This window comes from Gymnodraco acuticeps, unplaced genomic scaffold (genome assembly GCF_902827175.1).
Source record: "Gymnodraco acuticeps unplaced genomic scaffold, fGymAcu1.1, whole genome shotgun sequence".
In the NCBI taxonomy this organism is placed as follows: Eukaryota; Metazoa; Chordata; class Actinopteri; order Perciformes; family Bathydraconidae; genus Gymnodraco; species Gymnodraco acuticeps.
In genome coordinates this window covers 193591-210033 of record NW_022990675.1, presented here as the reverse complement: position 1 = coordinate 210033, position 16443 = coordinate 193591, and the positions used below count along the sequence as shown (strand labels likewise).

At 43.4% G+C, this 16443-nt stretch overlaps 1 protein-coding gene across 2 annotated transcripts in view; it reads left to right on the top strand.

The window, feature by feature from the left end:
- LOC117555263 (zinc finger protein 345-like) overlaps nt 1-16443 on the top strand; it is a 30080-nt gene that overhangs the window by 4526 nt on the left and 9111 nt on the right. Inside the window, exon 2 of one of the 2 annotated variants that reach the window (XM_034230112.1) lies at nt 10274-10310. In XM_034230112.1, coding sequence (XP_034086003.1) covers nt 10274-10310 — 37 coding nt within the window. The remainder of the gene's footprint in view (nt 1-10273; nt 10311-16443) is intronic. The other variant, XM_034230113.1, reaches the window with a different exon arrangement.

The following is a 16443-nucleotide window of genomic DNA, read 5'->3' as shown; positions in this document are numbered from 1 at the left end:
CAAGCAAATATTAATATGTTTGCATGGCATTAGTTATTTGTATTTTGATATCACTTAACTATACGTTTAATACATTTAAGTCAAGCTAAGGTACATGTGATGGTAGCTAGTTAGCGCTCTTACCTGTGAGGCCTCCTCCAAACAGCATAATAACCAGACTGTATCATTAAAACTAAGTACCAGTTATAGATCCTTGACTTTAGACAAACAATTCAAAAGACAACATGTATTTAAAGACCAATCTTTATTTGAATGTGCCTCTTAACCTGATATATTAGTTATACAGTAATAGTATTGACAATCTAAAAAAACGGAGCAACTCAACAGTCAACTTTATGTTTCTTATTGTCTAAAGCATTTATTATTTTCATTTTCCCCCTCTCATATTCAGTGTGGGCGGATTGAGACATCATGGTGTCCAGAGAGCTGCAGAGACTTCAGGGAGAAACCTCCGTGTGATAGACGTCCTGTCTGTTGGTTTGGAGAGGACTGAGGGTCTTTCCTCTGCGAGGAGGACCAGGCCTGATGAAGGAGCCCATGCTGGGCAAAGCTGATACCAACTGCACAGGCCTAGTCTGTCACTTTATTTGACTAAATGTGTTTACTTATACATTTAATAGGTTTACACCTTCTGTCCATATGTGCTTTTTATTTAAAACTAGGGGTCGATATTCCGCATTTGACCGATTATCGGTATCGGCCTTTTTTTTAATCAAATTGCCGATAAAACTTTGGCTCTGATGCGGACGTTTCTCTGGCTGCAGTCACCACTCTGTGTACACGAGCAATGTCCCGCCCACAGTGCTATCTGATAGGCTATTACCGAAGATTTTCCGGGCGGGAGCCAGCCAGAGAGGCGGGACCTTCTCAGATTACAGGCAGGTGCGAAAGAACGCAGACACAGACTGAAGCAAGCAGCAGCGCTGAGCGGCAGAGCCATACATGTGTTAAACCGAAGTTCAATAAACATCCCTATCCCCTATGCTGAAGTTGCAAAAACACCACGATCTTATGATCCAATTCTATCAGTTTCCCAGTTACACAGGGACGCGGGAAGTCAGTCAGAGTTGGGGGTGCGTGCAGCGTCTCGCAGCAGAGTAACTGTGGTGCGGAGGGGGGGGGGGGGGGGGAGGGGCTGCGAGTGGAGCCTCGCAGTTTTTCAGGTTGATATGTGAAGCTCATGAGCTAGCCAACATGTATCTAGCAAATGTTTAGCAAAATATTAGAAGTGAGGCTACTAGACTAACGTTAGGTCTACTGTAATAGCCTCACTTTTAATAGTTTGCAAAACATTAGCTAGCACTAGTGTTTTGCAGTTGCTAGCAGCTTATTGGGATTTTATGCTAGATAGACAGATATAATAAATTAAGCATTATTGTTAGTTAAGCATGTCAGCCTGCAGCCCCACTTCTTGTCTCTCTCTCTAACTCATTGCAGATGACTGCACTAAAGAAAAGGGCACAGAGAGCAAACCAGTTGTAAGATGTTTAAAAGTTAATTAAACATAATATATGCTTAAATGCATTTCAAAGAAGTTGTGTTGGAGTTTGTGTTATTCTACATTTTGACACCAAGATTTTCTGATTTTACTGCAAATGTATATCGGTTCCAAATATCGGTTATCGGTCTCCTTGATTACTAATAATCGGTATCGGCCTTGAAAAAGCCATATCGGTCGATCCCTATTTAAAACATTTGATTAACTTTTGGTTCACATTTCAATAAATTGTATTTGTATTTGCACTCCTTTTGTCTATTATTCTTACTGAAAATGTTAGATTACACATTCACATCTGACTGAAGATTGGCCCCATTTATTTGTGACGTTGCAAACTCTGTGGTACAAGGCACAAGTGATGTGAAGCTCATAAAGTGAGGCAAATATAAATAATCAACTGATGGAGTGTAGATGTGGAAATAGGTGCATTCGATCAGAGGACTGTGTTTTCACAATAAAAGTAGTTTCTTAGTGAATGTCCTGTACTGGTCTTAAAATCTCATAACATCAGCTTTTAATATTCCTCTTGGATGTTCTTCTTGACCCTCAGAGCAGGAGAAAATGTCATGTCTTTCAGGCATGTCCTTTCCTAACAAAAATTACAGGAAACATAACACATTATTGCAGAACAAGTGTGTTATAAATGAAAGCGGTGTGTTTGTGTGTTTAGGGGCTGTAGATATAATTATTTTGTAATTGTAATGTTTTATTTTAATTTCAACAGTGAGCTACAAAGACAATCAGATTATGAATGAACAGTATGAAGTTCATCAACATTGAAATATATGTTATTATCAAAATAATATTTAACTGTTATCAAAACGTAGTGCAACTGTAGAAGCTTGCTCTGTTGTCTCACTGAAAGAATAACTTTTACCACGTTTTTTACAGACAATATTGAGAGATAAATAGTAGCAGTTCTCACTATGTGTTCAATATCTTTGCCTTCAATACATTAAATTAGAAAGCTGACAAAATCATAGTGCTTGTTAACATCTAAATGTAACTTTTTGCATGGAAAAAACCCTCAACTTAACTGATGTGTAGGTGATCTAGTATTTAGTATTGTTTAATGGAACGTATATCATTGTATTAGTCCAGCCTGTCTGCATCACCTGGACACCTTAAACAAACAGATATATATGAAAAGTACCATGTGTACAAACAATATAACTGATTCTCTTCTGTTGAACATGTTGTATTGTGTATTGTCCGAGTCAGGGTCCTTTTTATTTTACTGTAACTTTGGAAGTTGTGTTACCAATGCTTACTGTTTATTTGATACCCATTTGGTAATGCAATTAATAAAAACAACAAGGTTTGGGTTCGTTCTTCAGATGACTGTGACGTTAACGTGTAAGCTCAATAATGAACTCCAGCTCAAATAACCATATTGTAATATCTAAGTAATCATCTTGAAATATGACATTAATAATTGTAATATACACATCTTATTGTGAGGTTGATTTCACATACACTACTTCGACGTTAGCTTGTCTACATACTTGAGCATAGCCAATTTAAATTAACCTTAGAGATGCATACAGTTCCTAGCTACGTAATAAAATATCTCTACGTTACAAGGATGTAACCTTATTTTATCAACCTCAAACAGAAGCCGTTTGTTCAACAGTATTATCCCACTTAACGTCTATTTCGTTTTAACCTTTATATATTCTTTCACACACAGTGACGTCACAGCTACCCACAATGCAACGCGCGCCATATATTGTTTTATAAAGACGCCATTTTTCTGGAGGTGCAAAAATCCTGGCGATGCTAATATAAACAGCTAGCTTATGTAGCCAGGCAGAGCGCACTAGGTTTTTTTTCTGAATTAACGACCGAAGAAATCGCTGCATGTCTTCGGATTACATCTCTGGACTTGAGGGGTGTGCTCTAGGTCGTTACCAGCGTAAACTAGAGCTGTGTGGGTTGTTGGATGTACAATGTATGGAATTACGACCCAAAAGTGGCCTTCGGTCGATTTTGGCATCTACATCTATCTTCTGGAAACACCAGGTGAATACCCCACTTGTCACAATAATATTATCATGCCAATGCATATATGTGGTATTTTAGAGTTGACTATATTGATTAAGGCAATCGACTATGATATTCTGTATGCACCTCGTGTGAAATGGTTGATACCGGAAGTACGGTATCGCCCTCGGCCCAAAACCCGTATGTGTGTGTGAAAGAATACAGTCTATTATTTTAACTTGGAGGCTACGATTAGCATCGTTAGCACCGATGTAGCTACCACTCGCTACACGCTAACCCAAGCCTTAACATTAATTACGTAGCTGATTAAAATCATTAACACATAAATAAAGCACTCGAATTTCACTTACCGCAAAACCGCATTCATGCACCGTCTGTTTTAACCGCAGAGCGAGTCACAATAGTCCGATATATAAGCATGAAGAACAAACAACCACGGCCGGCTTCAAGTTGTGTTCCCTGGATGAGCTGAGCAGGCAGAGTCCCTGTAGCTTCACGGAGCAGGTAGCAGAGAGACAGAAGCTAGCAGCAGCAGGCACTTGACAGAGCCGTCACTCAATGTGACCACGCCCTAATTTATGCAAAAACGTTAAGACCTAATATAAATTAATATAAATATTTCATGGTGGGGCTAAGCCATTTCTTGGTATGGCTGTAGCCTACCCCAGTATACCCTGGCGCCGCCACTGAACATAATAATACAACAATTAAAATGTTGTATTCAGCCCTGATTAAAACAGCGAGCCCAAATCCTGGATGGGCGGGCCCAAATCCTTGATGGGCGGGCCCAAATCCTGGATGGGCGGGCCCAAATCCTGGATGGGCGGGCCCAAATCCTTGATGGGCGGGCCCGCCCATGACGCCGGGTCTGCATTATATGCATGTGTGTCTGTGGTGTGTGTGGCTAACCCCCTAATCCCACCAGGAGCGTCTGCGGCGTTTTTAGCGATCGCGGCCACTCTAGTCAATGGGTGCTATTCCACCAGACACGCTGCGCCGCGGCTCGAAGCGTCCCAGAAGCTCCTCGCCGCAAGGAATTTCTAAAATATAGGATGAATCCTATTTTTGACGTGGCGCAGCGCGGCGCAGGCAGGAAGTGGAATGTTCATCCAACAACTGCGAGGCTGCACACACGACGCTCCGCTTCCGCAACGTTTTGAAACGCGCCTGGTGGGTTAGGACGCAGGAGGAGGTCGCAGCGCGGCGCAGACGCTTCCAGTGGGATCAGGGGGTAAGTATCCTACATAGGCTGAGGTCTCGTAAAGTTGCACAGCTTCATATCCCCCTGAAAAACGTGGCATTCGAGTGCGGGGGTGACTTCAACCCCACGAAACCGCACCCGCGCGCGCGCACACACTCGCGCACACAAACGCGCAAATGCAGAATTGTATATACACACACACACACACACACACACAGCCATACGCAAATGCAGAATTGTATTCACACAGGCGCACACACACATTTCCAAACACTACACTCACACACATGCGGGAAGGGGGGGTGCTGAGGGTGCTGCAGCACCCCCATCTGTTGGCGGAGAGTTGTAACTGCAACGCCAAAAGGTTCACTAAACAAATCAATACAAAAGTTTTATTTTGAGTTACTATTTTTGAGTTAGCATTTTAGTGTAAGCAGTCTATACATACTATAGATAATGCGGTGTGCTTCTTCTGTTGCTCTGCTATAGAAAATAAGCTTATCAGTGCAGACAAGGTCAGGGATGGGAGTTTTGTGAAAGGAGGATTTAAGAACTGGCGAAAGGCAGGGGAAACATTTAGGGAGCATGAGAAGTCCCATCAACACACAGGCCGTCAACAAACTGGCAGCATTAAAACGAACACCGATTAATGCACTGCTCTCAAAAGCTGTTGCTAAAGACCAAATGACTGCATTTAATATGACGTTATTATACAGGACCAAAGCCCCGAATGTTTTTTCTGTAGCCCTGGACAATTCTCCCTCAATAATATAATACATTCATAATATCATGAGAGGACAGCAGAATTGTAATTTCCCGTGTTCAGTGAATGCAACAGAGGCAAGACACCAGACCTGGGGTAGCCAACACGGTGCCCGCGAGCACTCAGTCGCCCGCAGGGGCAACGTGAGTCGCCCGCGGGGCATGTTCTAAAAATAGCTCGCCAAGCAAATCCAAAATGTATAAAATACACAAAACAAAAAAGGAAATGTAATTTAAAAGAATCTATCCTATGCATAAACGAAACCTAAATCATAGCGAACTCTATCTACTTACTACAACTCTATATCTATCTAACACCCCTCCTCCCCCACCCCCACAATGAATATCGACCAATCACGTTCTTGCTTGATTTGCGGGACCAGCGTTGCAGTCGGGAAGAAAAGCAATGTGGCACCTCCCCGCTGATTTTCCTTCTGGCAGAATCTACACAACACATCAGCCCCATTGAACAGCCTATCATGCCAGCCTATACAGCACATGAGGGGCAGAGTTTTACTCTGTGTGTTGTAACTTGCATATATATTTATTCCACTTGACGCACACACACGCATGGCTTAATCTCCACTGGGGGGGGGGGGGGGGGGGGGGGGGGCGATTTTCGAAATCCCGTTTGTGTCCCCCCACTTTACAAATATGTTTATTTTTATTTTTATTTTTATCTGAGTTACTGCAATCAGTGCAATCAATGCAACCAAGACAGGACAGCCACACCCTCCCCACTGATGAACCCACAGGGGCATCACAGCTCCCTATGAGTGTTGAGAGCTGTATCCATAAATTCATTTTGTGCACAAAGTGCACCAGATTGATGCATTTCACTTCAACATTTAAAAAAACATCTTCCCGGGGGTGCATGCCCCCGGACCCCCCTAGAGGATGTGAGGTCCCCCCTGGAGGATGTGAGCCCCCCCTAGAGGATGTGAGGCCCACCCCCAAATAAAACAGGTTAAAATAATTAAATTGCATACATTTTCTTTTAGTAAACACTGCAAACGGGTCCCACAGACTCAAACAGCACACAAAGGTTAAAGGTAAGCATATAATAATGTTAAAATGTGCTAAATATATACATTGCAAAAAACAAAAAAAAGTAAAAGTAGCCCCTGACTTGTTTTATTTTTTAAAAGTAGCCCTCATCCTAAAAAAGGTTGGTGACCCCTGCACCAGACCAACCAGAGAGTTGAATGGACCTGTGAGCTGTGACAATGTTTAAACTGTCAGTCGGACTCAGAGTTTTTGAAGATGGACATAGGAAAAAAATATCTTAAAAAATACGACAATTCTCAAGTGGTGGCTCACACAACAACCCCGGAGCCACCAGTTGCGCCAGGTAAACAAGGTATGTAAATGTCAGTAAACTTCCAAGTTATATAAACATGTAAGCAAAGCATAAATAATAGCTACGTTGACGTTACTTTGAATCGCGGGGACGCTAAACCGTTAGCAAGTAGCTATAGCTAGCCAGAGATATGGAATAAACACTTTGTCATACAATCTAAATGTAATGTTTTTTAGCATTACCTGGTGATTTCAAAGAAAGCTCTCTGGGAAATGTTGACTTACTGTCAGTGTTCGACATGAAGCTAGAAGCTGCCTTACAGTATACAGTTGATCCTGAGTCCTGTCAGTTAAATTGTTTCATAGTTAGCTTAGCTAAGCATCAACCTAGCACTGAAATATATGAATGTTATGTGACAGTATTTCTGAGAAAAAGTCAGCTGAAATGGTGGCATAGTTGCCACTGCTTTACGTGCCCCGACAGCATGTTTGAACGTATTTGCAGCAGTAAATGTGGCTGTTTGGCCACTGTCGTTGCCATAACAACACCTGAATTTAAATGTGCAACCCCTTTTTGAGACAGATGCATGAAATTATAATTCTTCTGAATGATATTCCTAATGACAGCTAGTTTCTATGTGAACATTATGAGATGGACAGCCAGAGAGCATACATTAAAAACAGTTATGAAATACTATATGACAAAACAACAATATAGTTTAAAAGGGGAGTGATTTGTAAAATATAAGAGAAATAAAATCTGCTTACAGTTCTGTTTCATATGGGTGTTGAGAGATGTATCCATAGATCTTTTAATTTTTCTCTCAAAGTGCACCAGCAGGGAGCGGGCAAGGATAAAGCCAAGCCTGATTAGAAACAGAGTGTATCGCTTCCATACAATAGGGCTCACAATGAAACTGGTTTAGACCACTTCGTCCTAGTTCAGGTACCTTTTGTTTCCATATACATATACAGTGCACTACAATATGACTTGGACAGCGTTAGAAAAAGAAGAAAAACAGGAATGTGAGGGGTATCACTGCTGAATAAATTACAAAGCTTTCTGTAATGACTTTAGACTTGAGACCATTCAAGTATGTCCCTAGAAATGTTAAGTATATTTAAATGTTCCTTCACATGATTTTCAGACTAGGAGTTTCTCACCGTAAACTGCAGCTATGACCGACCGTACAAAAGGAAGCTGACAGAGTTGGGCATCAAATCCAGCCGTCACACCTTGTAAACATTAATGAAACACAACTATGTTTGGCAAACCTTTGAGCTCCCTCAGCCGAATCAGAAGTTATCTTATTTAACACAACAGCTGTAATCTTGGAAGAAAGAAACTCACAAAAAAACATAAAATGTGCGCCAACATTTTTCTCAAATTGTCTTTAAATAAAGGCTAAAAGCCATCGGCTAACAGATAAAGTCTAAAAGCTATCGGCTAACAGCTAAAGTCTAACAGCTATCGTCTAAAAGCTATCGGCTAACAGCTAACGGCTATCGGCTAACGGCTACAGTTATTATTCCAGTTCGGCTCTGGGTGAGTAACAGTTTATTTGTAATGCTCAGCTGATTTTATGTTAGTTATTTATTACACCAGTTGTCTTTAAGACAGTTTGAGTTGTTGTGTTGGTGCTCTTTACCATAGATATGGTTTTAAATATATGCTTATTAGCATCGCCATTCACCGTGACGTAGCATTTTTCCCATTGAAATGAATGGGGTTCTTCAGTTAGCAGCTAAAGCTAAGCGACGGTTTAGCTCATTAGATAAATAGATATACTTTATTTAAATAATGATTTATCTTAAACTGGGAAATGATTGTGTCACAGCAGAAGTGTTTTCAGGCATTACACGAGTTAAACCTATTTAAAAGATGCAAAAAGATATAATACAAATGAAGCATTAGCAGCAAGTTTACACCAAGCAGCAAACTCTGGGGAAGAGCCGGGACGCCAATACGGAAGTGCCACACACTGCAGTTCATATATTGGCTGATAGGGACTGACTGCAGAAAGGAGCAATTTCCATAGACCCCCATGTTAAAATGCCCAACTTTACAGCATAAAAAAACATGTTTCTACCCATGGATGCACTAGATATTATTATGAATATAGTTAGATTCCACCTTCATGATTATGGATCCGTGAGTGAATTGTTTTCTAACACGACCCTTTTATTTATATTAGGTCTTAATGTTTTTGCATAAATTAGGGCGTGGTCACATTGAGTGACAGCTCTGTCAAGTGACTGCTGCTGCTAGCTTCTTGTCTCTCTGCTAGCTGCTCCGTGAAGCTACAGGCACTCTGCCTGCTCAGTTCATCCAGGGAACACAACTTGACCCCGGCCGTGTTTGTTTGTTCTTCATGCTTATATATCGGACTATTGTGACTCGCTCTGCGGTTGAAACAGGGACCAAACATTCCCTCTCAAGTCAGAACTGAGGTCACAAAAAATAAGCAGTCTTAGAGCCCAATATGATCAGTCAACCAGAATGAAAATTAAAACTAAAACAGGGCAAGCTAACCGAGGCTAACCAATGAGCACCTGCATGTGTGTATGAGAATGGCCCTGACACCATTTCAGCCCAGATTTACAAACTCCTGGCAGGACAAGCTCCAGCTCAATTCTCGCACTGAATAAAAAAAGCGAGTGAGGGACTGCAATATAAGAGGGAAAGAGAAACTTTAAAACTGTTCAATTGTTATGATGTGTAAAGACTGATATTGTTCTATAATCGGCTGAAACTGTTAAGTCATGATGTGAAACGGTTAACAAAGAAAAAGGGAAACTCAAGCTGCTGTTACACTTTATTTTACTTATCTAAAATTAAGCACTTTTAAGATGCACATATTCTCAAAAGCTATTATTTATTTTCTCTATTTTATTTTTAAATGCAGCCCGAGAGGAACATTACACATATCCACAGTATTTACTGTATATCTGTAGAGTTCAATGTTAATGGACAATACATATTGTTGTTTTTGAATTGTACTTTCTTTATTTGATTGGCAGTCAGTTGCTGATTACATGCAGACGTTGATAAAGCTACTTCAATATATATCACACTAATTCATAAAGCAAGTTAGACATTTTGAAGTTCCGGACCTTTGCACAGGGACATTTTCTCTAACTGGACCTCGTTGAATTGTAGTCACTCCTGTATTAGAGTATCTAAAGAATACACAATATGCAGAAAATACTGAATACTGGAGTACATTAAACAGTCTCACTAGCTAATGTTTGCTTTCTGTGTTAACTTAGTAATAGTTAATGACACAGATAGCGTTATAACCGTGGTTCAAACAACCATTAATGTCACTTTCTATGTGAATAAAGTAATTTTAATGAAATAAAAGTGAACAAACTGTGAGCTGTAAATTAGAATGTAAATTGCTACACAGATTATGAAGAATTATATCTAAATATTTGTATTATATTAATAATTTAATAATAATAACTTTTTATCGTTAATAACTATCTGACCTTTCTATCATTTTCAGCAGTATGGAGGAGAACAAGGAGACCCCTGGAGCTCAGGTCAGTGTGCACTTCATCACAATATATTCCTAATTCCAGCGTTTCCGCCAGGCGGGCGTCTTGCCGTCGTTTGAGGCCCTTATTCAGCTCAGAATGCCCTGAACTCGAGCCGACGGTGCCCAAAAGAGTTTTTATCGCTTGAAATGACGAAAAGGACAAGGACATCCCTCTGTTGGAAGGGCAAAGGAGTCTGGTGGGATTATTTTCGCTGCCAGCAAAACGTGTTTCTGTGACGGAAAGTGTACTGCCGGCGAGCCTTGACGGGGGGTGCTAGTGGAGCACGTGCGTGAACTGGCGAAACTGAGGCTCTGGTAAACTGGTAACATGAAGAGCCGTTTGGGAGCCGAAAGAGCCGGCTCTTCTTAGTGAGCCGAGCCAAATGATCCGACTCACTAAAAAGAGCCGGAATTCCCATCACTAATGCGTAAAGAGATAGCATCTATAAGGGACGGCTCAATTCAAAATTCAAGTCCAGGGTTTCCCACACATAGACTTTACTTGGGCCACCAAAGTATATTTCGCGACCCATTCATTATTATTTTGTTTGTATCCGTCCACGAGCACGACGCCATCTGCAATCGATTTACCAGTGGACAATGATCCCTCGCTTGCTGTACCTGTTCACTCTGCTATCGCGTGGAGGGTCTGCTAACAAGCGACCAACAGAAAGGTTCATGTTAATGTTGTCGCACCTCACGAATGCCTAACACTGCTATCTCCAAATGAAAGATCACAACCTGTTTTGAAATATACAATATGAATGCACAATATGGTTAGATATAGGTTAGAACGTTGTTGTATACGATAATACTTTAATTGTCAGATCAAGTCTGAAATGTGACTTGCATCACAGCAGCTCCATGTGTAACATCAACATTGACAAATAAGACAAACATAAGTAGGGATGTCCCGATCACCTTTTTTTGCTCCCGATCCGATTCTGATCATTTGATTTTGACAATCTGCCGATACCGATTTTTCCCGATCCGATCTTTATGCAATGCATTAAGAGAAAAAAAAGGTAACAGATAACGGCTGGTCATCCAACGCGATGAATTCAGCTATCTTGGCTGTTATTTTTTGGCCTTTTCACTGTTCTGGGGCAGTTTGTCTTTCCTTTTTAAAAGTGTTGGTTGTTTCAGTGCCGTTACCTGAGTGGCCGATGTGTACTCGTCGTGTTGTTGTTGGTGTTTGCTTCTCAGGTGGCGTATTAGATTGGTCATGTTGAACGTAGCTCTGTTCTTTCCACCACGCGGAACCTCCGCCTTGCAAACATTGCATCTGGCTGTTACACTGCCTTCGCTTTCAATTTTATAATACTTCCAAACTCCTGAAATGTTCTCTGTCCCGACTCCCGAGTCACCAGCTGAACGTAGCCTCTTGTTAGCTTACTGCTACTATTAGACACTGTGCCCTGCCCACTCTATTGCCAGATTTGAGAGAAATAAGCAACCAGGTCTATGAAAACAAGCCCAAAAGAAGCAACACATACAGTGGGGCAAAAAAGTATTTAGTCAGCCACCAATTGTGCAAGTTCTCCCACTTAAAAAGATGAGAGAGGCCTGTAATTTTCATCCTAGGTACACTTCAACTATGAGAGACAGAATGGGGGGAAAGAATCCAGGAAATCACATTGTAGGATTTTTAATGAATTAATTGGTAAATTCCTCGGTAAAATAAGTATTTGGTCACCTACAAACAAACAAGATTTCTGGCTCTCACAGACCTGTAACTTCTTCTTTAAGAGCCTCCTCTGTCCTCCATTCGTTAACTGTATTAATGGCACCTGTTTCAACTCGTTATCAGTATAAAAGACACCTGTCCACAACCTCAAACAGTCACACTCCAAACTCCACTATGGCCAAGACCAAAGAGCTGTCAAAGGACACCAGAAACAAAATTGTAGACCTGCACCAGGCTGGGAAGACTGAATCTGCAATAGGTAAGCAGCTTGGTGTGAAGAAATCAACTGTGGGAGCAATTATTAGAAAATGGAAGACATACAAGACCACTGATAATCTCCCTCGATCTGGGGCTCCACGCAAGATCTTACCCCGTGGGGTCAAAATGATCACAAGAACGGTGAGCAAAAATCCCAGAACCACACGGGGGGACCTAGTCAATGACCTGCAGAGAGCTGGGACCAAAGTAACAAAGGCTACCATCAGTAACACACTACGCCGCCAGGGACTCAAATCCTGCAGTGCCAGACGTGTCCCCCTGCTTAAGCCAGTACATGTCCAGGCCCGTCTGAAGTTTGCTAGAGAGCATTTAGATGATCCAGAAGAGGATTGGGAGAATGTCATATGGTCAGATGAAACCAAAATAGACTAGACGTGTTTGGAGGAGAAAGAATGCTGAGTTGCATCCAAAGAACACCATACCTACTGTGAAACATGGGGGTGGAAACATCATGCTTTGGGGCTGTTTTTCTGCAAAGGGACCAGGACGACTGATCCGTGTAAAGCAGGGGTGCCCAACCAGTCGATCGACCGGTCGATCGCGGGGAGATTCCCAGTCGATCGCGAGATGTGTCTAAAAATAGAACAACAACATTCTGTTGTATGTTAATGTCCTGAAACATAATCTTCCTGTCCAGAATAATGCACTTGAACGCATCAAAGCTTTGTGATTGGCCGGCGTGACCCCATGTGTCGGGGCGTGGCTGGTGGGTATTGGGCAGTATTTCGCTGACGTTGTCCGTGTCAACAGGAGTGACAGTCCGCACACACACAAGACCGCAATTATGGTAGAAGCAAAAAAGCCCAACATTGGCCTATATAATTTTCACTCCGAGTGGGAGGATGATTATTTTTGTATCTATTCCAATTCAAAGTCCATCTGTCTCATCTGCAATGCGAGCGTGGCTTTACCGAAGAAGGGTAATTTAGGAGCGGCATTTCAAAACAGTGCACAAACGCTAGGAGACGGAATTCCCTCCTAATTCTGCCCTATGCTCCAAAAGGGGAGGGACCTGAGAGGACAGCTAAATGCACAGCAGTCCATTTTCACCAGGCCCAACAACAAGAGCAAGGCTGCTACCACAGCATCTTATCGTGTCAGTCACGTTCTTGCCAAACACATGAAGTCTTTCAAAGACGGCGAAGTTGTGAAAGAAGCTTTCCTGGAGGCTGCCGACGCGCTTTTGGGGAACAGTAAAAATAACAGTAGCATTTCAACAGGTTTTTGATATAATAAAAACTCAAGTTGGATACCGTTATTAATCAGCTGTAAGTTTTAGTTTGTTTGAACTTATTCATTATAATTATTGTACAAAATGGTATAAGAATGCAAACATTCAGATCTGTTCTGTTTAAATTGATTATAGTCTTATCAATTCAGGTTAAGAAACTAGTGTTGCTTGCATCCTATTTTAAAGGCATTTATTTTTATACTCTACTAAAATGCAACAAAAAAAGGGTTTGATTCTATTAATTGTGTCTTTTTTATTGCACTTTGGCAGCAGATTCCTGTGTAGCTTCAGATCTGAGTTGTCTTATTAGTAAGCCTAATTTATACTTTTGTAGCAACACTATTTTTATATAATGGCAAAGAAAGGGTTCAGAGTCTTTTCTTTTTTTCCTGTGTCATATGTGGCAGCACTGTTCAATGTTTCTTGAAAACATTACCCACTGTAGTGACGTGTGAATAAACTCCAACTCTGTATCAACAACACTGTTGTGTAACTTCAGTTAAATACTTGTATGTGTGTAGATTAGAAAGAGGTAAGATAAAGGATCTGCAGTATTTTATGAAGTATTCATTGTACAAAGGTCAGTTTTATACAAGTAGAAGTGTGTATTTACCTGATAGTAGGCTAGGCTGTCAGTAATGGCTATGCCTCTCTATTTGTACTGGTAGATCTCGGCAGACTGGCAACTTTAAAAGTAGCTCTCGGTTAAAAAAAGGTTGGGCACCCCTGGTGTAAAGGAAAGAATGAATGGGGCGATCGTGAGATTTTGAGTGACAACCTCCTTCCATCAGCAAGGGCATTGAAGATGAAACGTCGGGTTACGTATGGTAACCCTTGTTATATTAGCACAGGCGGAGCCCTCTACTGGACTCTATGGGTACTACCTTACCCTGCGAGCATTCTCCCACTGAGACTTCTACAGATGTAGCCGGCCTTGGGCGGGCCTACCTGAATGTGCGCGCATCACACCGTATAAAAGGAGGCCTCACCTCCTGACTATCATCCTACACCTCTCTTCAGCGAGCGGAATAGGACAGACAGTGCCCTGGGTAGAGGGCTCCGCCTGTGCTAATATAACAAGGGTTACCATACGTAACCCGACGTTATATCTCTCACAGGCTCCGCCCTCTACTGGACTCTATGGGTACAGTGGGTGGAGCCGCGATGTATACGCGCACTGTCGTCCAACAACAATATTCCAACCTACTGCCCCTGACCGGCTTTTATGGTCAGCAGCTGCTGCCCCACATTCTCCTTTAACCCGGTTGTAACCGAGGAGAAATCTGGGCTGTGGCTGACAGAGCACACCCTGAAGTGTGCTCAAAAAACAGTGCCGGGGGAACCCCCCCCCCCCCGCCCATAGACGGATGGGGAAAGCCCCCTGGGCCCCGAATGGGCTTACTACACGCCTGCCTCCCTGAATCCCTAAGGATAACAGGGAGAGCGTCAGAGCCCACGTCCCACACTCAAACACTGACCCCGTGCAGAGTGTGTGGACTAAAGTGTGGAGGGCTACCCCCCTCCTGCCTCTCGACAGGAGGAGAGTAGTCCTCCAGCCCTGTAAGGGCCCAGTGCGCCCCCCCCCCGCCCCTCCCGGGACCCTCAGAAGGCCCGAGAACAGCGAAGGCGCATTACGTCCGGGGAGGGGGTCAGATGCCAACTGACCCACAACCCCCCTCCCCCCTACCAGTCCTGTGTTGCCCCCGCAAGCACAGACGAGGAGAAAGAGCCCGACATGTCCAAGAGATAAAACCTTATGAAGGGGCTGTGCATATATCCTCCACACTCACACCGTTGAATAAGGCTGTTGACGCAGCCACAGCCCGTGTGGAGTGTGCACGAACCCCCGTGGGGCAGGCTCTCCCTGCCTGTCCGTAGGCATGTGCAATGCACTCGCAGAGCCAGCCTGCCAGGCGTTTCTTGGACAGAGCTTTCCCGATCACCCCGCCCCCGAAGCACACGAATAGCTGTTCGGTGCGTCTAAGGGCAGCCGTGCGCTCCACATAACATGCTAGCGCACGCACCGGGCAGAGGAGGTGCAGTTTCACTTCCCTGGTCCCACCATGGGGGGGAAGACTAAAACCCCCTAACTGAATAGCCCTTGACCTGAACGCACTCCTTAGGCTCTTGGGCACAAAGGAGGGGTTCGGTCTGAGTGTCGCGCCGCTCTGGTCACCCCGAATCTGTAAACAGCTCGGGTGCACCGACAGAGCAGTTAACTCGGACACTCTTTTGGCTGACGTTAAGTCAAGAAGCAAAGCTGTTTTCCACGACAATGCTTTCAGAGAGGAGAGCTCCAGAGGCTCAAACGGCCCCGAGGCCAGAGCCTCGAGCACTAGGGGCAGGTCCCACTGTGGGGTGGAAGCGTGCACTACTGGGCGCAGCCTCCTGACCCCCTGTAAAAACCGCGACAGCAGTGGTTGACTAAAGGCTGACCTGCTGCCAAATCCCTCATGGCAGAACGAGATGGCTGCTGCATACACTTTCACTGTTGAATGTGCAAGCCCTCTGTCCACCAGTAACTGTAAGAAGGATAAAATGGAGCCTAACTCACAAGATAGGGGCTCTATTCTCCGCTCCTCACACCATCGCTGGAATCCTAGCCACCTTGGCCTGTAACAGGCTGTGCTGGATCCAGCTCTAGCTGCCTGGATAGACTGAATAACACTATCAGACAATCCACCCTGTCTCAGCCTGTCCCTCTCAGGAGCCAAACCTGGAGAGGACGGCCGAGAGTGGGTAACGCCCCGATTGCACCTGCCTCTTGAGACATCGCCCCCCAGAACTGGGGAACCGCCCAGGGCTGGCCCACCTTCATCTGTGTCATCTCTGAATACCACGGCGCCCCAACGCGATCCGGAGCCACTAGGATGACTGACAGACGTTCTCGCCTCACTCTCCTCAGGAGGGGGAGAATGAGACGCAGCAGTGGAAAGGCAT